The 25,603-nt window shown below is 45.7% G+C and overlaps 1 protein-coding gene across 3 annotated transcripts in view; it reads left to right on the forward strand.

Moving 5' to 3' along the window:
- MAG (myelin associated glycoprotein) overlaps nt 1–25,603 on the forward strand; it is a 236,526-nt gene that overhangs the window by 196,661 nt on the left and 14,262 nt on the right. For all 3 annotated transcript variants that reach the window (XM_063942280.1, XM_063942279.1, XM_063942281.1), the window contains exons 3-8: nt 6,989–7,063; nt 9,093–9,461; nt 10,738–11,034; nt 11,490–11,747; nt 17,990–18,250; nt 24,150–24,437. In XM_063942280.1, the coding sequence (XP_063798350.1) occupies nt 7,015–7,063; nt 9,093–9,461; nt 10,738–11,034; nt 11,490–11,747; nt 17,990–18,250; nt 24,150–24,437 (1,522 nt within the window). In that variant the 5' untranslated portion in view covers nt 6,989–7,014. The remainder of the gene's footprint in view (nt 1–6,988; nt 7,064–9,092; nt 9,462–10,737; nt 11,035–11,489; nt 11,748–17,989; nt 18,251–24,149; nt 24,438–25,603) is intronic.

Raw genomic sequence — 25,603 nt, forward strand, 5'->3', positions numbered from 1 at the left:
CCATGAAGGGAAACTAGATGCTACGGTCTAGTTTCCCTTCATGGAGAGGACCTTTGCTGTGAGGTGCGCGATGACGTCATCGCGCACCGCACAGCATAGTGGCACAGACACTAGGGGTCATAATTGACCTCTAGTGTCTATGCTGTTCTATGGGAGAGACGTAATAACGTCTCTCCCATAGATCGAGGAAAGGAGAGAAGAAGAGCGGCGCCGGCGGAGGAGGTCTGCAGCGGTCTGGATCAGGAACGGGGATGGTAAGTATACTTTTTTTTATTTTATTTTTTCTTTCAGCGTCGCTACAGGGGCATAAATGGGGGCGTAACTGACCATGCCCCCATTTGAAGCCACGCCCCTATACTTTGCCCGGGGCGCCACAATCCCAAGAACCGGCCCTGTCCCTGTACAAACCCCAGGTGTCTGCAGGGACATAACATGGGCAGTGTACTCCTCACACTTTATTTCCTAGTCAGTCCATACCGTAAAATTCCCCTGCCAGGATGGCATACCCTGTGAGGTCACATCCCTTGTATGGGTGCCCCTTTAACGGGTGTGAGCGCAAGCACGCACCCACCCACCCACCCATCCTGCCACCCCCATCTCACAAAACGCAGTCACGGATCCAGGGAGCTGCTTGAACGAACACACCGACTGCAAGCACACCAGCAAGCAAAACAAAGTTTTATTTAAAAAGCTACTAGCATTACTAATGTGGGGCATATGTGTAAGGTGCATTACTGTGTGGAATTCTGTGTATTATGGGCATTACTGTGTGACATTGTGCAGAGTTGAACTGGCCCACAGGGTAACCCCCCAGTGCAGAGCCGGCCATAGGCATAGGCAAACTAGGCAATTGCCTAGGGCATTTGATGTGCCTAGGGGCATCAGCAGCTTCTGCTGATTAAAATGATATGCGGCATGCCTATATTCTGTGTGTAACATTTCATATGCAGGTACAGCCACAGTCTCACACAGTATATAGGCATGCAGCATATCATTTTAATCAGCAGGAGCTGCTTGTGCATCCTAGCCACATAGCAATGCAAATAAGATGCATTTTCATAAAAATAAGGTGCCCGACGTTAGCATTGAGGCAAGATTTATGAGGATACATCTGTATCCAAGCAGAGGCAGAGGTCACAGTGTTAGTGGCAGTGTGAGTGCTGTGTGCATGTGAGTGGGTTGGTTGTGCAGTAGTGTTCAGAATATGTGTAAGGAGCATTATGTGTGTCATGTAAAAATGCATTAATAATGTACAACATATGTGTAAGGGGCACTATGTGTGTCATTATGTGTATAATGGCATTAATAATGTGCGGCATATGTGTAACAGGGTATTACTGTATGTGTGTCATTATGTGTATAGGGACACTAATAATGTGCAGCAAATGTATAGGGGGCACTATGTGTGTCATTATGTGTATAAGGGCATTGATAATGTGCTGCATATGTGTAAGGGACATTACTGTGTGAAATTATGTGTATAAAGGCATTACTAATGTGTGGCATTATTGTGTATAAGGTGCTCTACTATATGGCATTGCGTATAGAAAGGGCACTACTGTGTCGTCTAATGTGAATAAAGACCAATAGTGTGTGGTGTAATGTGAATACGGAGCAATTCAGTGTGATGTAATGTGAATAAAGGCTCTACTGTGAGGAGTAACGTTTATAAGGTAAAGTGATACTACTGTGGGATGTAATATGAATTATGGACACTATAGCATGATCAAATGTGAATAAAGTTGCACTGCTGTATGGCATAATTGGAATTGGGGTTACTATTGTGTGGCCATGTCCCTTGCCAGCAAAAACACCCCCCTTTTTGGGCTGTGCACCAAATGTGCGAACTGTTCCTGTTTAAAATAAAGGGGGTACAAATACCAAAATAAGGACTGCTATGGGTGAGGGGTGATGGTGCTGGGAAAGAGGTGCAAGGTCAGAGGCGGAACCAGCGGTGGTGCTAGGGGGCACCTGCCAAAATCTTGCCTAGGGCATCATATTGGTTAGGGCCGGCTCTGCCCCAGTGGACCCCACTGCCTAAGTGTTGCTGGGTCAGATGCAGAACTAGCGGCGGTGCTAGTGGGCACCAGACAAACTTTTGCCTAGAGCATCAAATTGGCTAGGGACGGCTCTGTTAATACCATCCTGACCACAGCACATTTTGCAGATTTGCTATGTGTCTAGTTAAGCAAATATAGTTTTTGTACACCACTATGTACCCCTGTAAATAAATATTGTTCTTTATTAGGATACCCAAAGCCTTCTTGGTCATTACACAGGCACACTTGGACAGATTTTATTTCCAATAAACCCTAAACTCATTTTCAACAGAATTCTTCTTAAAGTTACTTTGAAACAATTGGTGCTATCTTACAAATCCCAATATTCTCCATTGATATGTACATAGCAATTACTTAGAAGCAGATTTTCCTAGGGACACTTTTGAGTCAATCTATTGTAAGTACAGTCCATGGGGCTGCTAGGGTGACAGGCAGTGATAGGCGGCAGAGCAGGTGCCTGTGTAGATAAGCACCCCACTCCTATTAAACATTATATTGTGGTGCTATGACTGCTTGATACACTATGGTACAAAGTGAGTGTTCAGACCGGGGATGATAATTTAGAACAGTAACACAGACCTGCACAATTAGGGTCACTGAAAATTGGCTGCAATTTGAAGACTGACTTCCATGGTTTTTGGCATGGTGATCTGATATATGACTACAGTTGCGCAAATTTGTCCCAGTTGCCTGGAGGAATGATAAATATTGGTACACACACACATATATATATATATATATATATATATATATATACATAGGCGTGCGCAGCACATTTTATTAGGGGGTGCACCATCGGAGGGGTGTGTCTAGCACCGCCTTTTGGGCGTGTCTAGCACCATCTATTGAGGTCAACGCAATATAAAATATCCACCCTTGTACCAATCCTAATAAAGCAGATACATTGTCACATGTTGTGGTGTGCACCAAACAAACACCCCTGAACGCACTCACTGCAATTACAGTGCTCCTCCTCAGCCTGGTCTGGCTCCCCCTCTCTTTCCCCTGCAAGCTGCAGCAGCTTACTTACAAGTCAGTCACTCACTCACACTGACAGTCGCAGACTAGTACTGCTGCTGCTGGAAAAATGAGTGACGTGTCAATGTTGCTGCCAACCGCCTGCCAGTATTGAATTTGTCTTCCTAAGAGGAACGCTGGCTGCATGCTGATCCTCATCAGTGGCTGGCATTGGCATAGCATAGAAGGAGAGAGGTGGGCATGTGGCGGGTGGGCGTGCGAGCAGCATGACGTAATCACATCACGCTGTTTTTGTACATGGAGGAGGAGCTGGGAGTTTGAAAACCAGCGGCAGTGGCACCCTTTATTAACCCAGGCGTCCGGTCAGTAATGCAGTCCTGACATGGTGCAGCGCAGAGGGGACAGTAATCAGCCTGCTCGGCAATCGCTGCATCAGGCATGTGAGATCGGGGTGCCAGACATTAGGGGGTGCCTGTGCGCACCAGGCACCCCCCCTGCGCACACCTATGTATATATATATATATATATATAAAACATTATACATGTATCATTATACAAATATTACTTATATTATTAGATATACATTTTATATACATATATTTTTATATAACAACCAATGTACTCCGGCACTCCAGAAATCCCGCAGGACCGACTTGCTCAGGTGCCTTCCCTTTGGGGGTCACCCCAGGACACGAACAAAGACAAAAAAGGCGGCACTCAGAGTCTTGAAAACAGTATCAAATGTGTATTAAGTGCGATCTACGTTTCGGGGACCACCTCCCCTTCGTCAGGATAACTGCACAAGTGAACAAAACAATCTTAAATAGCAATGAACTTACCCCCTTACAAGTTTCCCCACGCCCGTTCTTCAGGGGAGAACGGGCGTGGGGAATCTTGTAAGGGGGTAAGTTTATTGCTATTGAAGATTGTTTTGTTCACTTGTGCAGTTATCCTGACGAAGGGGAGGTGGTCCCCGAAACGTAGATCGCACTTAATACACGTTTGATACTGTTTTCAAGACTCTGAGTGCCGCCTTTTTTGTCTTTGTTATATTTTTATATATCTATGTATATATATATATATATATATATATATAAAACATAGCAAAATGACAGCACTCAGTAAAAATCAAATAACATTTACATGGTGGTGCAGGGTCCTGGAAATTGATACAGACACAGACACTCACTTTTGCAAAAGAAAAGAAAGAGACCAGCACTCACGTTTTGATGATGAAAAGAAAAAAGGGGTTTATTCCTTACAGAAGAAACATCTGGACATGATCCTAGTACTACAGCCCGACGGCCGTTTCAACTCTCCGTTGAAGAGCCCTTTCCATTTTATTGACGTGAACTGAATTGGAACCGTGTATTTTCAATAAATCATTTATGGTGTTTTTGATAACTCAAGTCTGGAGAGTGCTATCCTTTTCCACTTTATGTGGGGAAATACTGCACTATATATATATATATATATATATATATACATAGAGAGAGAGGGTTCTGAAAAAAAAGGATATATACACACACACACACACACACACACACACACACACACACACACACACACACACACACACACACACACACACACACACACACACACACACACACACACACACACACACACACACACACACACATTTCTTTGTCCTTTGCTTTGAATCACACATTTCTTAGCAGTCATACCCAGGATTAGAACCATTGACCTGTTATACTGAATGCAGACACCTTACTGATAGAGCAATTCTCTACTACTGCAGCTAGGCATATCCATGTAGTGTGCAGGCACAAACTACATATTGCCTAATTCAGACCTGATCACAGCAGCAAATTTGTTAGCTAATGGGCAAAACCATGTTGCTCTGCAGGTGGGGCAGATGTAACATCAGAGAGAGTTAGATTTGAGTGGGTTATATTGTTTCCGTGCAGGGTAAATACTGGCTGCTTTATTTTTATACTTATTTATGTTACATCTCTGTTGATCTCTTGACGCAATCTTTCCCCCTGATCTTCACTTACCGCTCCAAGATTTTCTTCTCTTCCTGATGACTCATAGCACCTATTAGGGATGTAGTTAAAATGCAGCTGGACAGGATCCCAATAGTCAAAATACAGATGCATAATGCCGGCATCACAATTCCGACGGAGCTCGGTATCCTGATGTAAAAATACAGATGCCTGGAATTCCGAATGTTCTGTTAGCAGGACACGCTCGCGTCCTGCTGCGGGGTGGGGGACTAGGTTTACGCATTAGAAGGGGTGTTAGGGTGCAGAGATGGGAAGGGGATGGTTAGGTACCGAGGAGGGAGGGTTAGGCACTTACAAGGGGAGGTTAGGGTTAGACACCAAGCGAGAGGGTTAGGTTAAGGCAGCAGGGAAGGGAAGGTTAGGGTTAGGCACCACCGGTGAGGGTTAGGGCTAGGAACCCACAAGGGAGGGTTAGGGCTAGGAACCCAAAAGGGAGGGTTAGGGCTAGGAACCCACAAGGGAGGGTTAGGGCTAGGAACCCACAAGGGAGGGTTAGGGCTAGGAACCCACAAGGGAGGGTTAGGGCTAGGAACCCACAAGGGAGGGTTAGGGCTAGGAACCCACAAGGGAGGGTTAGGGCTAGGAACCCAAAAGGGAGGGTTAGGGCTAGGATCCCACAAGGGAGGGTTAGGGCTAGGAACCCACAAGGGAGGGTTAGAGTTAGGAACCCACAAGGGAGGGTTAGGTCTAAGAACTCACAAGGGAGGATTAGGGTTAGCATAGGGGGCAGGGTGGGTTAGGATACTTTCTGGGGGGCTGACGAGATTTTGATGGTCGGGATGTCGCTGCCGGTATTATGACTGCTGGCTTCCCGTCCATTGGTATATCATACCGAATCCACCTATTATAATCACTGAATAGCCAACCCCACCTCTCCCCCATTACCCCTCTTTGTTCTTAAAATTGCTCCTTTTTAAAAAAAAAATCTTGATTAAATGAAAAATATTCTCAAATTGCTATAAAGAAATTTATGTTTTAAATCTTAACAGAGTAATTCCGGAAATACTGAAAACAAAAATTTGAGTTTGCAGAAAAATGGTACATGGTGGAACTTTTTTTTAGTAAGTTTTCTGAATATAAAACCCAAAAACTTATAAAATCTTCCATTGCAGGCCTGTGTAATCAGAGAAAACAAGAATGCCTCCAAATAACAAGGCTGGCGGGTTGCTTGGCGGCATAGGCAGATGGGCCCCAGTTGTAATCTACAGTGCTTTATTTAGACGGTATGCGGTTATGTGACCACCGGTCACTATACTGACGCCGAGATCCCGAGCGGGGGAAATCCTGACAGTCATCATGCAGACTAACAGGGACTATTCCTCCCCCCCACCCCCGCTAGCAATGTGGACACCACCGGTCATCCACACCCAACTCATTTAGACCGCACAATTGGGGAGATCCATCGAGCATTGGAATGAGATAAAGAGGAGAAGTTGTAATTTCAAAGACAAGCTTGGCAAATAGCAGTTAGAAGCTATTGGTTGCTTTGGGCAACTGCTCCACTATATCTCTCTCCAAGGCTTGATATATCGCTCCCAATGTATTGTGTTCAAGTGTGGAGACCTCAATATCATGGAAGGGTATTGACAAAGAAGAGTCAAATATGGTGCATGGAAGACTTATGGAAATGAATGTGTATATCTTATATGAAAGAAGGGAAAGTGAGTACATGTTGGACTGAAACATCTACTGTCCAACCGTCTAGTTTGTCCTATACATGGCCTATTGTGATGTTATGCGGTAGCCCCCCTTGTCTTCATACATCTGTTCCTCTGAAGCCTCTGTGGTAGACAGGCCATTGAGCAGAACAGTGCGTAAAATCTCTAGATTTGAGTTTGTGTCGCCCGGATGACCCTACAGCTATATGAATGACTGACGCCATCACAGACCCCATTACTGACTAAGTATGTCTTCCTACAGTGATCACCATACGGCTGCAGTCTACAATGGCTTTGAGGTGGAGATCCCTTCCCTTACTATTCCTTCTCGTGGAAGGTAAGAGTGTTTACCAGGTGGAAGAGAATGTAAAACTGGTGTCTTGTCCTCTTGATAAACCATGCATGATGCATTGTTTCTGGGAAATCCCCAGTTCAGCAAATTTTTATTCTGATATGATTTTGGAAACTGCCAAGGAAAATTGTTAACAGATGATTTCCTGTTAGAAATGAATTGGCACTGCAGGTGGGGCAGATGTAAAATGTGCGTTAGCTCTGGAAGGAACGTGTCCTTGCTCAACCCTAAATTGCAGTGTAAAAATAAAGCTGTCCAGCTTTTGTGGGCTACATGCAAAAGCAGTTAGTATTTACCCTGCATGCAAAAATAATCGAATGTATTTACCCCCCTTGCATTCAGCATGGCTTGTCCAGGTGCAAAGTTACTCCCCCCCCCCCCCCCCCCCGCTTTGCTCCAATATATATGTTTGACAAATAGATGAGACACAAATAAGGTATGACCTTGTAATGTATATATGAAGCCCAGGGCTCTAGTTAATCTATAACCCACCACAATGGGAAGCTGTGCTCAGAGCTGCTTTATCAGTCAGACACACATGAAAGTTGACTTGGGAGTCAGTAATTTGTTTCAGTATAGAAAGAGAATACATGTAAGTTTTGTGTGAACTGTATAAAGGTGGTGCTAAATGTGTGAAACATTTTGGAGAGGTTGAGGAGGTGGATTTATATTCCGTAAGCTTTCCAGATGTGGTTTGTGTTTGGGGAACACAGGAAGGTTTGTAGGCGAGGGGAAAGACTATATATAAATAGGGCAGCCTGAAAAAGTCGTCTGACTGAGTAAACAGAGATAAGTAAAGAGAAAATAAGAGATGTAGAACATTGTTACAGCTCTACTTATGGCTTTCTATGCTAGTTGAACTACTTTATATTGGATTTGGTAGAGCACAGGCAACTAATACTGGTACTGGAAAAGTGGAACCGCAGTGGAGGAACGTTTAGCAATATTCAAAATAGATGGATGATAGTCTGGTCATAGGACCAGTAAGGAAGCTATTGCACTGGTCAATGCAGGACATTATGAGTACACGATATCTATGTTTTGCTGTGTCTTCTTGTTAGATATGGGTATATTCTGGAGAAATTTCTTAGATGAATATATAAGTCATGGAAAGTGGTGGAAAGTTTCTGATAATTAATAGAACTGATACTTATGTGGGAATGAGGAAGTCTGGATGAGTGCAAAGAGATTAAAATGTTGGCGGGAAGATAGGTGCTGTTCAGCGATGGTCCAAGATAGGTGAAAAAGTGTAAAAAACCCCCCCAAAAAAACAAGGGAACACGGTCAGGAGGAAATAAGATCAGGGCTGTGACCATTGCAATTAGTAGAAGACGTAGGGCTCTATATACTAAGCCATGGAGAGAGATAAAGTTAACAGAGATAAAGTACCAACCAACCTGCTCCTTTCTATCATTTTTGCAAACACAGCCTGTAACATGGCAGTTAGGAGCTGATTGGCTAGTACTTTATCTCCATCCACTTTATCTATCTACACGACTTAGTAAATAAATGCCTTAGTTAGTGACATATTTATCAAAAAATATTTGTGGGATATCCCATCCATGGCTACCCACCCATAAATAATAAGCATCTCCGGGATGTATCTAGAGAGGATCGCATTAGATAAGAGAGATATATGTTGCTGTCCACATTTTTCAGTTGCAAAACGCAACCCTCATAGGTTTCTATGGGGGCTGCTAAAATGTTGACTTTATCAAACGTAGCCATTGTAGCCTATGGGCTGCACTCCAAAACATTTATTGAGAGGGATCTAAAGGATCCCTCTATGGCACAGGCCACTCACATATGCACAATGTGATGGCCTGTGTATGTGTAGTAGCATGGCCAGCTCTCAAACCACATAAAGTGATCGCATTGGGACAGGGGTTCCGAGGTGTTCCAAGCGGTTCCGATACAGAATTTTTTTGGGACACAATAAGAAATGAATCAGTTCTCTAAGAACCACATATACCATATGTCTCAATAGTCAACTCTATGATCATCTCCCTTCTAGGTGTGTTGAGCAGACAGTGGTCAGCCTGGATGCCTCCATCAATCTCAGCTTTTAAGGAGACCTGTGTGGCCATTCCATGCACCTTTGACTATCCCGAGGACATCCGACCGTCGGCGGTTCATGGCATCTGGTACCTCAACAGCCCGTACCCTAAGAACTTCCCTCCCGTGGTCCTGAAAACAAAGACCAACACGGCACATGAACTCTATATGGGTCGTACCAAGATGATCGGAGACCTTCAGATGTCCAACTGCTCGATACAGATTGACAAAGTCACCAGTGAGCTGCAGGGGAAATACTACTTCCGGGCCGACTTGGGCGGTTACAATCAGTACACCTACTCAGAACACGCCAACCTCTTTATATTAGGTGACCGTTCCGTTCTCAGTTTTCTCAGAATGCTTAATTACAGCTTTAGTCAGTATCTAGTGTGATGGATTAGGTCAAGAATGGGGAACCGGTTAAACAGAATGGGGATCATGCTAAATTGGACACAATTTGCATATAAATTGTGTGCGCAAGATGGCCCCGGGGGAAATGGTCACCCCAAGGGCATAAGGCGCAACTACTATCTTTGGAAAAGAAACAAGATACAGTCAAACAAATGTATGCAACTATGTATAGGTTTCCAATGTATAGGTCACCAGGAATAAGGCTTACAGTCAAAAGGTTGACCGCATATAGCGTCTCTATGTCAAAGTTCCAAATAGTGAACACAAGTGAGCAGTAGTGAGTCGCCGCGGCGGTGGATCAGCCGACGTATCTATGAGGTGTGTACCGTGCTTCAAGTCGTCAGGTTTGAAATGTTGAGGGGTTTAAATAGTCGACATGACAATGGTTGACACACATATGGTCGACACATGTTTTTGGGGGGTTGGGGATTTTTCATATTTTTTCAACTTTGGTCCGGGATGCAATGAAGTCAGAGTTCGGCGGCTATACAAGATGCCGGCCAAACGTAGATGTTTTTTTAAAGGGGCAATCATGTACAAGGCTAAACCATGTAATGTACATGATTTCCCCTTTAAAAAAATGCCCGTGTTCGGCCGGCAACCCACATGGCCGCCAAACTTGGACTTCATTACATGCCGGCCTTGGACTGATTTACTATCCACGTGGACTATTATTGGGAATAGAAAGCTTGCCTAGTGTCGACCTTTTGACCTTGTCATGTCGACCTTTTGGCCCTGTCAACCTAATGCATGTAGACCATATAGGGTCGACATATTGACTTTCAACCTAGACACTGTCGACCTATACATTGGTACCTGGGAAGCTTACAATCTAAATTTCCTACCAAACATACACACCATTACAGCCAATCAGATTGTACCTATCATTAGTGTAGTACATTCCATGACATGATAGCTAGAACCTGATTGGTTGTATGGGCACCACCACTGGTTCTCTTCAGATGGTTTGCTAAATCTCTCCCTAAGGTGGGAATGTATCAAACCTTGTGAAGAGTGGAGAAGTTGCCTACAGAAACCAATCAACTTCTATCAAGCATTTATCAAGTCCACTTCTCCACTCTTTAGAAGGTTTGCTACATCGCCTCCTAAGGGAGAAGCATGCGCAGGTCTCTGGCAGGCAATGGTTACGATATGTCACACGTCTAACATGTCGGATGGACTTTCCTTTATAGATGAGCCCTTTGTAGTTGGACCTCAGGAAATCATATCCGGGACTGAAGCAGAGATCACCTGCTTGGTGGACGATAACTGTCCTGACATGAAGCCCACGGTGACCTGGATGGACCTGGAGGGGCTTGAGCACCACACCGTTTACGCCCGGCTGGAGGAGAGCAACGCTGCCTGGAAACAGATATCCACTCTGAAGTTCCTGCCGTCCCATAAGAACAACGGCCAACGGCTGGGCTGTAAGGTCACGTTTCCAGGCACCGAGTTGGACTATAAAGGCTTTGTTACAATGGATGTAAAATGTAAGCTAGAGATATATAGCCATAAAATAAGTTATATTATTATTATTATTGTTCTTCTTCTTCTTCTTCTTCTTTTATAAAGTGCTGACATATTGTACTATATAGTGCTGTATATTGAGGGGATCATACTACACAACGATTGCGTACACAGATAACAGAAAACAGAAGGTACTGACCAAATGAGCTCACTATCTAAAATGACTACATATACCGAGGAACTGAAGGAAACCTCCATTAAACTGGGTCCAGTGCCTGATACCTTGGTGACTAATCATCCCCGCCATCAGATAATTGGGCCATACTGCTTACACTGCATGCACAATGCCATATTTTATAAGTAGCTCATCCCCGACAGTTAGGTTATGCCCAAATTTTGCGCAGTAAACCTCCAGAAAATTTTCTCATTGCTCTATACTAATTTTAGAAGGGACAGTGACCATTTCTATCTCTTCTAGATGCCCCCCGCATTGTGGATATAAACTCGTCCACGGAAACGACGGAGGGCACCCAGGTGGTGTTCATATGTGTGATAGACAGCAACCCCGTGTCACGGGTCACGTGGTACAAGGATGATTTACTGTTGAAAGAAGACTTCACGGGGAACCTGACGCTGGAGTTGGAGTATGTCACCTACAACCACGACGGGATATACGTTTGTGCGGCTGAGAATGAGTACGGCCGGACCAATAAATCCATGGGACTGGCGGTCATGTGTAAGGAATGAGTTTCTATTATGTTATTAATAGTATCACAGGGATATTGTACTCTTGCTGTAAAATATAAGGTGGATGTCATGGCGGATTTCTATTACAGCAGCAGGCGGTATACGGGCCGTGGGAGCTGACTTCTAATATCTTTTTTTTTAATATAGTATTATTGAAGAAGTCAAAGAACCAAAAACTCCAATATGCGCTATTTTCAATAACATTTAAAGTCCACCATCAGTGTTTATCAAAAAAGGATCTTAAGGTGGGTACACACTGATAGATATATCTACCGAGCAATTGATCTGCAGATATATCTATAGACGGATGTCATGAACTGGGGGGGTGCGTACACACGCCCGCCCAGTTCAGCTGTCAATCACCGCCGGCCGCCGCAGCATGTGTACGGGTGGCCGGCCTGTCACCCGTACACACACAGTGATGCGCCAATATATCGGTAGATATATTGACCGTCGGCTGTGCTGCGGGGCCGACGCGATACGTCTGTGAACGACGGAGTTCACAGACGTATCGCCCGCACACACTGGCCGATGGACCCGCGATATATCGGCCGTTCAATAGAACGGCCGATATATCGGCCAGTGTGTACCCACCTTTACTCTCCTTATTTGGTTTGGAAATGGAGCAAGTTCAGCCTCCTGGTTTTCCATGACATAGGATTTGATTTAGCTCTTCTACTTCCTTTTTCTTCCTATTTTTGCTTGGCAATAAGCCAAGTAAGGGAAAAAGAAAAACAAAAAGATTGTGCAAAACCTTCTATAAAAGAATTATAAAAGAAGGGTTTCGGTACTGAGGAAGGGGGGATGGAGAGGGCACAGCTGTACCAATTTTTTTTTAACACATATAAGCATACATATAATGTATGTAATATACCCTGTATGTGCTGACTTTCTGACCACGGGTTTCAGCACCACGGTGTATCACTTACCTGCCGCTCTACCTAGGACACAGCAGCATGAAGCTTGTCTTTGCTGTATAAACCCTCTTCCCCAGACTCCTGTGAAACTAGCCAGTGGGAGTCTATGGGCGGGCTTAGGAAGAAGAAGTGAAGCCGAGTGCTGCGACCGATTTAGCATCTTTTGCCATGGTCATACGTATATGCTAATGGTACTATCAGCCCTTCCCCTGGTCTACAAGTGTGCGTTTGACTGCGCAAGGACTGAGACATCCACCGTGTGTGTGTCTTTACACTGTAACACTGCTTGGTATTGGGGGTCATTCCGAGTTGTTCGCTCGCAAGCTGTTTTTAGCAGCTTTACACACGCTAAGCCGCCGCCTACTGGGAGTGAATCTTAGCATCTTAAAATTGCGAACTAAAGATTCTCAAAATTGCGATTACACACCTCTTAGCAGTTTCTGAGTAGCTTCAAACTTACTCGGCATCTGCGATCAGTTCAGTGCTTGTCGTTCCTGGTTTGACGTCACAAACACACCCAGCGTTCGCCCAGACACTCCTCCGTTTCTCCAGCCACTCCCGCGTTTTTCCCAGAAACGGTAGCGTTTTTTCACACACACCCATAAAACGGCCAGTTTCCGCCCAGAAACACCCACTTCCTGTCAATCACATTACGATGACCAGAACGATTAAAAAAACGTGAGTAAAATTCCTAACTGCATAGCAAATTTACTTGGCGCAGTCGCAGTGCGAACATTGCGCATGCGCACTAAGCGGAAAATCGCTGCGATGCGAAGAAATTTACCGAGCGAACAACTCGGAATGACCCCCATTGGCCGCACATTGGAATCTCACACATTCCTCATGCTATTTGCAGAGTCTCCGTCAGATTTTGACCTCCAATGTGAGCAATTAAGCATCGACATTGCATGAGACTCAGAATCATGATAGAGCTGTAATAATCATTTTGTCCACTAGATGGCAGTAGCACTTTACATATAATTAGCTGCATGAATTACAGCTTATTGACTTGACCCTTTGACTGTTCATTATAAACATTAGGCCATGTGTTGCGGTTTCCCAGCGCTGTCACTTTGTTGCAATATGATATTGGTAACTCAGACTGGGACTTTTCCCATAAATCAAACTCCTGAAGTGACTGGATTGTGCAAGCTAAAGGTCTTCTAAGGTCCTCTGGGGACATGGTGGAGTGGCCATTTATTTGGTAATATTATCGGAATATCTAATTTTGCGGCGATGCTCAGTTCCACATGCCCTTGAGTTCAGCTGCACAGTTATTACGGAGATCAATGAAATTCCCTCCACACAACAAACTGTTTTGTAAAGCTCATTTGTGCACAGGAAAAATTGTGAGAGCGCAGCAATACTGCCATTCTGTGATGGTATATACTTATTCTGGGACCGATGACCTATTGTTATGAGAATAACATTCATCTGCAGGACAGGATTTTGATGGCTGAGATGGAGCAAAACTTTATACATTATATATATATATATATATATATTTATATATATATATATATATATATATATACATATATACACATATCTAGGGGTTTATTCAAGGGCTGTTCAGAGTGAATTTGAGGGAGGGGACATTCCCTGTTACGTAGAGATTAGCTGACCCCCTTTTACTCCACAACAGAACTGGGCTATTTCCATGCCCCTGCAGAATACTCGTGGAATGTCTGGGAGGCTCCCGAATTTCAGTGAGGGCTCCTGGATTCCTGGGATAGTAGCAGGGGTGCATTTAGAGAGGAGGAAGCCTGTGTGCAGACGCCGTCTGGGCCTCTTCCTCTCCAGCTGGCAGCCCTGTATACTCTGGGCACTAGGGTTGCAGAGCTCCGGGAAAATGGCACGTCGGCCATTTTCTCGATCATTTCCGTAGTGTCATACCTCCCAACATGACCCTCTCCAGGAGGGACACAATGCTCTGCTTCTGGACTTCCCTCTTACTGTATGATTGCCAGCACCTGTGTTGAACAGGTTAATGGATAAGAAAGGTGTTTCAGCACAGGTGATGGCAATCATAAATTAAGAGGGAAGTCCAGGAGCAGAGCAGTCTGTCCCTCTTGGAGAGGGTCATGTTGGGAGGCATGTAGTGTGCATGCGTGAAATGCTAGAAAAATGGCCACCGCGCCATTTTCTTGGTGATTTCCGCAAAGCTGCTGCTGCTTACTCGTGACACCAGAGGGTAGGTATTGAAAATAATGGGTGCAGGGTAAGCTATGTGAACCCCCCTGGACCCCAAGGGACCATGTGTACGGCACACACTCCACCCATTATAATATGGCAATGTATATTAGACTAACTTTCTGGATCCCGAACACTTCCACAGTGATGTGGGCGGTCCGGGAGCTCGATTTAGAGATTTGTTGACACTTCTGTCACAGTGGCTCCTTCACCAGCTGCCCACAGCAGAAAATTGTGGTGGCATGGTACGGTGGGAAGTGAAGGCCTCAATGGCGTCACTAGGGGGGTTGACGGCAGTGCGATCTGCACCTGGGTGTCACCCTCAGAGGGGGTGACACCAAAATGCCACCTCCTCCACATTGAGTGGAGCTGGGTGTTGCAGTTCGACATACTCCTGCAGCACTCAGCTTCTGTCACAGGGGAGGAGTCAACACACCCCTGAGTGATGTCATCAGGATTCCCCACGAGGCCATGCCCCCTTTTCCAAAACACGTTCCAGACCTTGTGAGGCACTATGCACCTCCCCCCCCCCCCCCCCCGTGCCTCCTACCTAAGCATCATTATCCTGTGTGTCTCCTGAAGAAAACATGATAAATGTATGCCTCTCACTGTTGGTGCCAGGGATAGGGGAAAGGAAATGGTGAAATGAATGAAACTGTTGGTATCACTGTGGTCATGGGGTGGTCTTTATACTGACCTTTGCCCTTTGTCTACAATGCCCATTAGTTACTACACCTGCAAAAGTCAGGCTATAGACAGGAGGGGGATATGTCCTGCATTAAAGGCCTGATTCATAGCCAAATGCTACCCGCACGCAATGCCAATTTACATGTAGTTGGCTGATTTTCATCTCCTGCACATGTGCAAAAATGTGAAAAGTCTCGTACAGCGACTACGTTCCACAGAGTGACTGCGCAAAGACAGCGGTATCAGAAATGTTGTGGTTGGCGTTCTTAGCCGGCGGCTAATAATGCTCAAAAAAATTAGTAAATCAGTGGGCGTGTAATGGCAGTGTCGATGGCATGTCAATGCCAGTGTCGGCATTCACAGACGCACAGATGCTGGCGTAGAAGGCCACAGTCAGGCGGAGACACTGCAGCTGCCATATAGCTGGGGCAAGTTTCAACAGTGCGACTGACGGTGACGTATAAGGATGCACCAATCTGTATTACAGCGTGCCCGGGCACTAAAAGTGGGAGTCGCAGTCCTTGGCCGCAAGGGGAGGAGTCTGTAGTGGCATTTACATAAAGTTGCAGACGGGTGAACACCAGTAGACACTGCTGGGGGAAACATGTGTGTCTGTCTAGGTAGCAATATAAGCCATGATTTTAACCACAAAAAATGTTTGTGAATAATAAAACAAATCAATTAATCTGCTGTCTTAAGCTTATTGTTTTATGCAATTAATTTCTAATCACTGTTATTTGTATCAATTCCATCTGATAGATATAATACAGCACTAACTCTATCAGGGATTGCAGCTAACTGATGCCAAGTGAATTTGCAGAGACAGCGTCCCGCCCCGTCTTCACTTCTCAGCTGTAACTCATTTACTACAGCAGATGTAAGGCGAGGCGCAGGGCTGGCTGGGTGGTCTGGGCGCCCCAAGTGATAGGAAAACAGTTCTGGTTGCAAACTATTTGCAGGAAAGTCGCTCTGTTATAAGAGCTACAGACTTTCAGGAAGAAGAGACCAACTCCGGCTCTGCCTTGCAGCTACACTGGGTCTCCCCGACTTCTGTGGGAATGAAAGCGTTAAAAACTCCATCTAAACACTTTAAGTTTTAATGCAATATTCTGTATACGACGCAGTTTAGATGGAACAGTTTTATGTCGCACCTAAGTATGGAATGTTTTGATAAATAACTAAACCCGCCCATCTGGCAGTAACCGGGATGCTACAATGTTCTTCTGGCCTCTAGACGGGTTGGTGAACACAACCTGCTTATCATTAGCACAAATAAGTTGGATGCATTAACTTGGTTTAAAATATTGACGCGTTTCGCACCAACCTCACATCACTACTGAGTACTATTGTTACTGTTTTGGTGCTGGGATGGGCTATAACTTTTCACAGCTCATCCCACTTCAAACTTACCTACACGAGAACGATGGGAAGTTGGATGGGGTTTAAATATTCTGTGCTGCTGTTAACTTTCTAACATTCTGATTGGCTACAGGCTGTTCTATCCCCACCCATCCTCTGTACATCCATCTGTCTCTAATTTGGAAGAAAAGCCACCTTAAACAATATACAGTATTATAATATATATTGATATATAGAACACTTTCTTTTTTTTGTTTTTTGGGGTTTTTTTTTGCTGCACAAAAGTCTTTCATTACAAATTCAGCACAAAAAATTATTTTAAATAGATGTTTGTATATCTCTTTCTGTCTTAATATAGTATGTAAAGAACATACTTCAATTTTAAAACCATTTTTAAGTCTAACTTTTTGAACTGATTTAACCACAGTTGGTAGAAAGTTGAAATCGGGCAACATTTTGTTTCCTCTCGTTCCCAAAAGGGACCCCAATTGTTTCAGAAATGTAGCCCACTGAATGTTATCTTACTGTCTGTAGACTTAATATAGTGGGTGGAGCAGTCTTGAAATTAGCATGGGCTCATGTAACATCTCTTACTGCCCCCTACTGGTCAGGCTGGTCAACCGTTCAAATAGAGACTCATTTAGTGTAGATTAATGGGGCAAATTTGCACCTGTACAAATATGTTGCTGAACTGATTTTTTTTTTTTTGCATGCAGGTAAAATAGTGTCTGATTTTGCAAGCACAATAGAATACAAATACTGCTTAGCTTTATTTGTACACTGAGGCTTAAGGTTCAGTTACAGAAGTATGTGCACCCCCAACTCTAAATCTGTCCAACATTTAACCCCCCGTAATATTGCATTTTCCAAATTGTCAGATGTCATCTGATTTTACCATCCCATGGGTATAGTCAAACTGAATGTTGGTCTTCTTCAGCTCTTGGGTTGAGCGACCGGATCAGCTAGCATTCGAGAACCCTCCAAGACAGCTTGCATTGAATTTACACCAGTTTTTCTATAGTCTGAGAACCAGTAGTTGGTAGGGAAATAACAATGTGACTCTATTATCTTTCAGATGCTCCTTGGAAGCCATCGGTGAATGCGTCGATGGTAGCGGTGGAAGGAGAGGCGGTCACCATAACATGTAACACCCAGGGGAACCCTGATCCCATTATCTCCATCGTGAAGGACAAACAAGTTCTTAACTCCGTCATCTTCCAGAATGACCTTGTGCTAGAAATCCCCTCGGTCACTCATGAGCATGACGGGGAATACTGGTGTCTGGCCGAGAACCAGTACGGACACAGCAATAGCTCCTTTAACCTCACCGTTGTGTGTAAGTGTTCCGTCATCAGACAAAAAGAAAAACATTTGTCATTCTGCTGACTCTACTGGCTGAGGATGATGATGCTCCCTCCACTGGGAAGTCCTCTACTATTCAGTATCTGTCTTTGAACACTTCCATACAGTGAATGGCTGTCAACACTCTGATTGGTGGATAGCTCCAGCCATCCACCAATCAGCAAGCTGACAGCCATTCACTGTCTGGCTACTGACTGAGAGGCAGGTAGAGCATGATGTCTTGCCACTCTGATTGTGTGACTACAACCAACCCCTGCACGGAGGTCCCTATAATTGTGGGGCCCTGGGCAGCTGCCCAGTGGGCCTTTATGTTAAGATGGCCCTGAGAAAACCCCAATGTACATTAATTCATCTTAAGGGTGCATATTTGTCAAAAAATATTTGTGGGATATCCCCTGAAAACACCCATTTTTGGGGAGCACCCACAAATATTAAGTACCACTGGATGTATGCACAAGGGATCGCAGATATATGCTGCCGGTCCTCCATTTTCAATCACAAAAGCAACCTCCCAATAGCTTTCTACAGGAACTGCTAAAATGCTGTACTTACCAAGCTCTGGAAATCCCAGCTGGTGTTACTCGTTGTAGCCTATGGCAACAGATTGCAGGCAATAATGGTGCAGTCTGATGACCGTGCATGGACAGAAGCGGGTAAAGTGATTTTATTAGCGATATCTTTACTTTTACACATCGCAGGGATGGAGCCTCTATCCCTGTGTAAGAATAATAATACATTCCTTCCGTACTTCATTTCTTATTGCCATGATAAGGAACACATTTTTTTTATAATGATCAGGACTAAGGGGGACATTTACTAAGCAGTGATAAGAGCGGAGAAGTGAGCCAGTGGAGAAGTTGCCCCATCAACCAATCAGCAGCTCTGTATCATTTTATAGTATGCAAATTATAAATGTTACTTCAGTGCTGATTGGTTGCCGTGGGCAACTTCTCCACTGGCTCACTTCTCCACTCTTATCACTGCTTAGTAAATGTCCCCCTAAGTCCTGATAAGTAATAGTATGCCCCTAAGTGTGTATAGGGCAGATTAACTTGCTCTGTATAGACAGATAGGGGGTGTTTATCAATTGATTAATATAACTCTAATCTTGTTCTGAGGTAAAGTCATAGGTGTGCGCAGGGGGGGTGCCTGGTGCGCACAGGTACCCCCTAATGTCTGGCACCCCGATCTCACATGCCTGATGCAGCGATCGCCGAGCAGGCTGATTACTGTCCCCTCTGCTCTGCACCCTGTCAGGACTGTATTACTGACCGGACGCCTGGGTTAATCAAGGGTGCCACTGCCACCGGCTTTCAAACTCCCGGCTCCACCTCCATGTACAAAAACAGCGTGATGTGACGTGATTACGTAATGCTGCTTGCACGCCCACCTCTCTCCTATGCTATGCCAATGCCAGCCACTGATGAGGATCAGCATGCAGCCAGCGTTCCTCTTAGGAAGACAAATTAAAAACTGGCAGGCGGTCGGCAGCAACATTGACACGTCACTCGTTTTTCCAGCAGCGGCAATACTAGTCTGCCACTGTCAGTGTCAGTGAGTGACTGACTTGTAAGTAAGCTGCTGCAGCTTGCAGGGGAAAGAGAGGGGGAGCCAGACCGGGCTGAGGAGGAGCAGTGTAATTGCAGAAAGTGCCATCAGGGGTGTTTGTTTGGTACACACCACAACATCTGACAGTGTATCTGCTTTATTAGGATTGGTACAAGGGTGGATATTTTATATTGCGTTGACCGGCAATAGATGGTGCTAGACACACCCCTCCGACGGTGCACCCCCTAATAAAATGTGCTGCGCACGCTAGTGGGTAAAGTTCAATGAGACATAAAAATATAAAATGGCAGCTTACGTCCTTCCCACGCTCCTGCTTGTATCTGGATCAAGGGCGGATTGGGATGAAGAACCAGCGGGGGCGGGTTTGTGGAGGAAGGCAGGATCACTCCTCATAGGGCCTGATTGTATGCAAATGCGGCCTTCCTTGCGTCTTTCGCTGCAGACCAGAGGAGGATTGGGAACTAAATGTGGCTCTGTAAAATTTTGTAGAAGAGGCCCAACAATGGCAGCACAAGAGGTATAACATACTGTGTAGCCGTAGGAGCGTCTGATCGCTGGGCTGCGTTTTTTACTGTCCTGCGTTCAGATAGTCGCCGCCTACAGGGGGGGGGGGTGTATATTCGCCATGCAAGTGTGCGCTGCTATGTGTACGCCGAGCTGCTAAAATTCTGTGTGTGCAGTGTGTGCGCAGCCCAGGACTTACTCCTACAGGGCGATCACATCAGGCTGATCGGGGCCGCAGCTGACGTCAGACACCCTCCCTGAAAATGCTTGGGCACGCCTGCGTTTTTCCAGACACTCCCTGTAAACGCTCAGTTGCCACCCCCAAATGGCCTCTTCCTGTCAATCACCTTGCGAACGCCTGTGCGATCGGATTTTTCGCACCATCCCGTTGCTGACCGGCGATGCCCGTTGTTGTTGTCCGACGCGCATGCGCATTGCAGTGCACATACATGCGCAGTTAGGACCTGACCGCCCGCTGTGCGAAAACGCACAGCAGCGATCAGACCTGAATTACCCCCTATGTGCAGTGCAGGTGGGGCAGATGTAACATGTGCAGAGAGAGTTGGATTTGGATGTGGTGTCTTCAAACTGAAATCTAAATTGCAGTGTAAAAATAAAGCAGTAATTACCCTGCACAGAAACAAAATAACCCACCCAAATCTAACTCTCTCTGCACATGTTACATCTGCCCCACCTGCAGTGCACATGGTTTTGCCCATTAGAGAAAGATTTTGCTGCAGTGATCAGGTCTGAATTAGGCTCTGAGTGCGGTGGGCTGCCTGTCATGTGGGGGGTGGGGCCACATGACAACACACAAAACAGGCCCCACAGACACATCAGCCAACCAGGAATCTTCCTGGTGAGACCTATGGCCAACCTGTCCCTCGTCTGGATAGCTGGTGCAAGCAGTAAGTACAGAGGTGTAGCTAGGTGCCATGGTGCCCGGAGCAAAGGTATGTTTTGGTGCCCCCCTCCCCTGTACAGAGAGAGCTGCCCCGCAGCAGCATTAGGGGCACAGAGAGGTGCTGCAGCTGCCTGAGAGGCAGAGTGAGGTGCTGCAGCAGCAGCTGGGGCAGAGAGATGTGCTGTAGGATCAGTGTGGAGAAATGTGCTGCAGCAGCCAAGGTAGAGAGAGGTGCTGCACAGCTGTACACAGTGAGCCATATAAAAAAGATGGTCAGAGCTCCAGCACGTGTCGACTTTCAGTATCTCCTGCTGTTGGGTCTGCCCTGTTCCCAACCTAGTGTCAGAGTCTGAGTCAGTGTGCGCCACCTCTGCTCCTCCTCCTGCTGCTCTGTGGCTGCCTGTACAGCGGTCCGTGGCACAGTGGTGTGGGGGAGGTGTTAGGCGGAGGCGCGCCCTCTAACTTTGCTGGGGCTTGTGCTCCACCGGAGCCACCCTCGCTACACCCCTGGGTAAGTGGGAAGGTAAGTGAGATTAGTGGTTTATCTCATTGAACACCACCAATAGACAAGTAGAGCTTCTTATCACTAAAACCAGCAGTAGCACCTGTACAAAAGTTACTTTGGAGCTATGGATACAAAAAGGTTACTTTTCATTTATTTTACATTTTAGCTGTAATAATATAACCTAATAACAGAGGCCTTAGTGATGTGTGGAGATTTCTCCGCCTGTTTGGTGCATTTCTAGGTAGCATAGGTGCTGACATTGAGGGCCTCATTCTGCATCTGAACGCATAACTAAATGAAACTTGCAAAATTCAGGGTTCAACTGCGAGGCGGATATTCAGCGGATCGCTTGTTTCTAGTCACATGGCTGAAAATAAAAATGCTTTATCAAGAGACGAGATAACGTCGGGCGGTTTTCAGCGTGTTTCAGCTGCCTTGATCAATGTATCCAGTGTGGTGGCTTATAGTTGTGTTCCTTGAATGTGAACGATGAAGTCTGAACGGCAAACGCAGATGTATCAAGCAATGTAAAGAGTGGAAAAGTACAGAAGTTGCCAATAGCAACCAATCGCAAATACTTGATTTATGCTACCTCAAAGCTGATTGGTTGCTATGGGAAACTTCTCCACTGGGCCACTCTTTATACTGCTTGATACATCACCCCCATAGTAGATCATATAATGTTTTATGATGGAAGACCTTCCTGGAGGACAAAACGTTTTATGACCTCTGTCGTTTAGATGTAACAGTGACATATACAGGGCCATCTTAACAGCAGTGTAGGCCCCTGGGCAAAGCAATGCACTGGGGCCCCTACCCATCCTCCAGCGGTAGTGGTGGGGGGTGCTATCAGCGGCAGCTTTGATGTCCCGCAGGCGGTAGGGGGTGTTCTATCTTCCACTCAGAATGTAGGACCTGGAGCAGTAATTTCTGCTAATTACTCTTTTACTGCACAGATGGTGGGATATGGGGCGGGAGGGAGAACACTAAACTGTAGAAGGGGGCCCTGGGCTGAATGAAGGGGCCCCGGTACATGACTTCCAGGGTGGTAGGGGGCATTTAATATGCAGGGGAGTGGTGGCTAGTGGAGTGGGCTTAATATTCATCATTTTCTGGTGGGAGGGCAGCTTCAGTGACTGCACATATCTCTAGTCCCTGAAAATACATTTCTTAGCTTTCAATGGAATAAACAACTAGAGAGTCCCACCTTTCAGGTGGTATGGGGGACTTGGGGTCCGAATTCAGTAGCCAGAGCAATCCACCAACGAAAATATAAAACTGCATACAAGGCGTGTGGAGCTGGAGCAGGGACCAGCTGCTGGAAGGCTAATAACTCTGGTTCTTGGCATAGGAGAGACAAGCTGCCAGTGTCCACTGAAAAGGGAGAGTCCCAGCTTTTGGAGTATATCCTCAGGAAAACTCTAAGTCTGACAGAACCTGAGATATCTGGCTGGGAAGAGCAATTAACAGGCTTGGATGGGGACGAATGCTTTGAAGTCAGATATCTTCGGTTCCCCAGGGCTGATTTTCAAAAATCTGGTACCCTTGGAAAAAGGGGACCCTCAGCTATCAGCCAAGGGCCCTTATACTCCTCGGGCCCTTGGGCAACTGCCCATTAAGCCCATATGAAAAGATGGCCCTGGACAAATAGTGTTAGAACCGATGTAGTATTAATGAAATCAGTTTAAGACTTTTTTTCTATTAATATGTGTTTATCAGTTAATCTGGTGCCAGGTGAATCACCAGACGTCTGCGTTTCTCGGGCGTGCATTCAAACTAGATAAGTCATCTATAGCACAAACTGCGCCAAGTGTCACACTTTCCTGACCAGCTTCACACTTCGCAGAGACGGTTGTTCTCACCGAACATAGTCACAGTCCAAGGTATTTTTTCGCCTCCGAGCTGATTACACCTGTTGAGATCCGTCCTGCCAATTTGGCCAACGCTGCAGTGTTTTTGTGGCAGAAAAATAATCTCTCTGCCCAATTAAAATGATTTTCTAAGATTTAACGCAGGAATGTGCTCAATACCAGATGTCACATATTACGTGTTTACAGTTTTGATAAGCTGATCAGCTCTAAAGGGTAAGCCAACCTCTGTAGACTTTTATTTAGGAGATAAACATGCCAACTTGCTGACGTCAGTGGGTTGTGTAGTCAGTTTGTCATATGCCAGTTGGATGGTCAAAGACGGATGTCTTAAGATACCCAGCCCACGGAAGATGGTGATGCTGCCGAAAAAGAGTTAGATACACTCTTCTAGGGAATATTTTTAGCAAACTATTACACCCTCTTGGTCTATTTTGTCATTCGGCAAGAGTGGACTCATCCTATAATGCTTATTGTTAAATCACTTTTTTCTACAAATAATTTGTTCCTTCTTCTTTTTCAGTTTCTCCATTGGTTTTATCTGAATCTAAGTGCACAGTAACCAAGGACAACGTCCAGTGCATGTGCACCGTCAAGTCCAATCCGGATCCGTATATTATATTTGAGATCCCCGAGAAGAACTTCACAGTCAGCGAACTGAACACGGAGTATGTGCACTCGCAGAGGAACGGCTACATGGTGAGCAGTATCCTGACCTTGCAGAAGGAGACCGAGCTACCCCAAGTCGTCCTGTGCTCCGCCAGCAACCTGTACGGCAAGAAGGTCCACGAGCTTCTGTTCCAGGACTCCAGTAAGTGGTGATGCTGTCCCTGTAACTCTTACACAATGACAAGGTCTAATCTGAGAAAGAACCCATAGGTTGTTTAGTGGACACTGCCATATTTCTGTAAGTGTCTATGGGCTGAGCAGTTCTGCCGGTTATTCTGAGCAAGCATCTACTTACTCAGATGACCGATGCGGCCAACATTGCGGCCTTTGGACGCAGCACTCAGATGGCAGCTGCTGCTAGGAGGCGTCTTTTCCCTGTAGGCGCCACCTGCTGCATTAGCGTATTTTCACATCCCTGCGGCATCCAAAGACGTCGCAACCATGTGCTCTGCGTCAGGCCCAAAGTTTTATTTTCAGAATTATGGACAGAGCGAAAGCCAGATAAAAGCTAATTGGTTAAAGTGTTGCCCCTAAACTCAGTGTTAGTAAATGAACGCCGAAATCTTGGATCCATAAGAAAAAGGTGAAATTACCAGCAGAAATGTTGACTTTTTTATTTCAACTTATAATGCTGGAACAGTCACTAGCCAGAAATGGTGATTTAGCAGCCGCAGAGAGATGTCTGAGAGCCGCCCCATTCTGTATCGTAGCCATGTTTCCCAAGGAATGGGATCGTTGGGTTGACTCAATTTAGGTCGACACTCATTAGGTCGACCACTATTGGTCGACAGGCACTAAGTCGAAAAGGTTGACATGGTCATCAGGTCGACATGGAAAAGGTAACGTGACCGGGAAGCCCAATTAGTGCACCGTGTCCCCTCGCATGGCTCACTTCCCTCGCCATGCCAAGGGCAAGGTGCCTCGCTCTGCTACCGCTGCACTCTGCACAGGTTACTTTTCCCAATCATAGTCCACGTGGATCGTAAAGTATGAAAAAGTTTTAAAAAATGGGGAAAACTCACGTCGACCTTTTCATGTGTCGACCTTTGCCATGTCGACCTAATGCCCGACCAATAGTGGTCGACAGGGGGCGCTTTAACAGAGGAGGGGGACCATGTGCACCTCCGGGTGGGCCCCCTCCTCTGCACGGCGCGGTAGTCTCCTGCAATATGCCGGAGTTTACTGTGCATGCGCAGGTCTCCGGAAACATGGCGCCCGCAATGTTCCGGAGACCAATTTAGCTATTGCGCATGCGCGGTGGCCATTTTAGCTGTGCATTTCGCCACGAGAGCAGCGTTCGGTGCTGGA

The sequence above is a fragment of the Pseudophryne corroboree genome, chromosome 10 (genome assembly GCF_028390025.1).
Source record: "Pseudophryne corroboree isolate aPseCor3 chromosome 10, aPseCor3.hap2, whole genome shotgun sequence".
NCBI classification, from domain to species: domain Eukaryota; kingdom Metazoa; phylum Chordata; class Amphibia; order Anura; family Myobatrachidae; genus Pseudophryne; species Pseudophryne corroboree.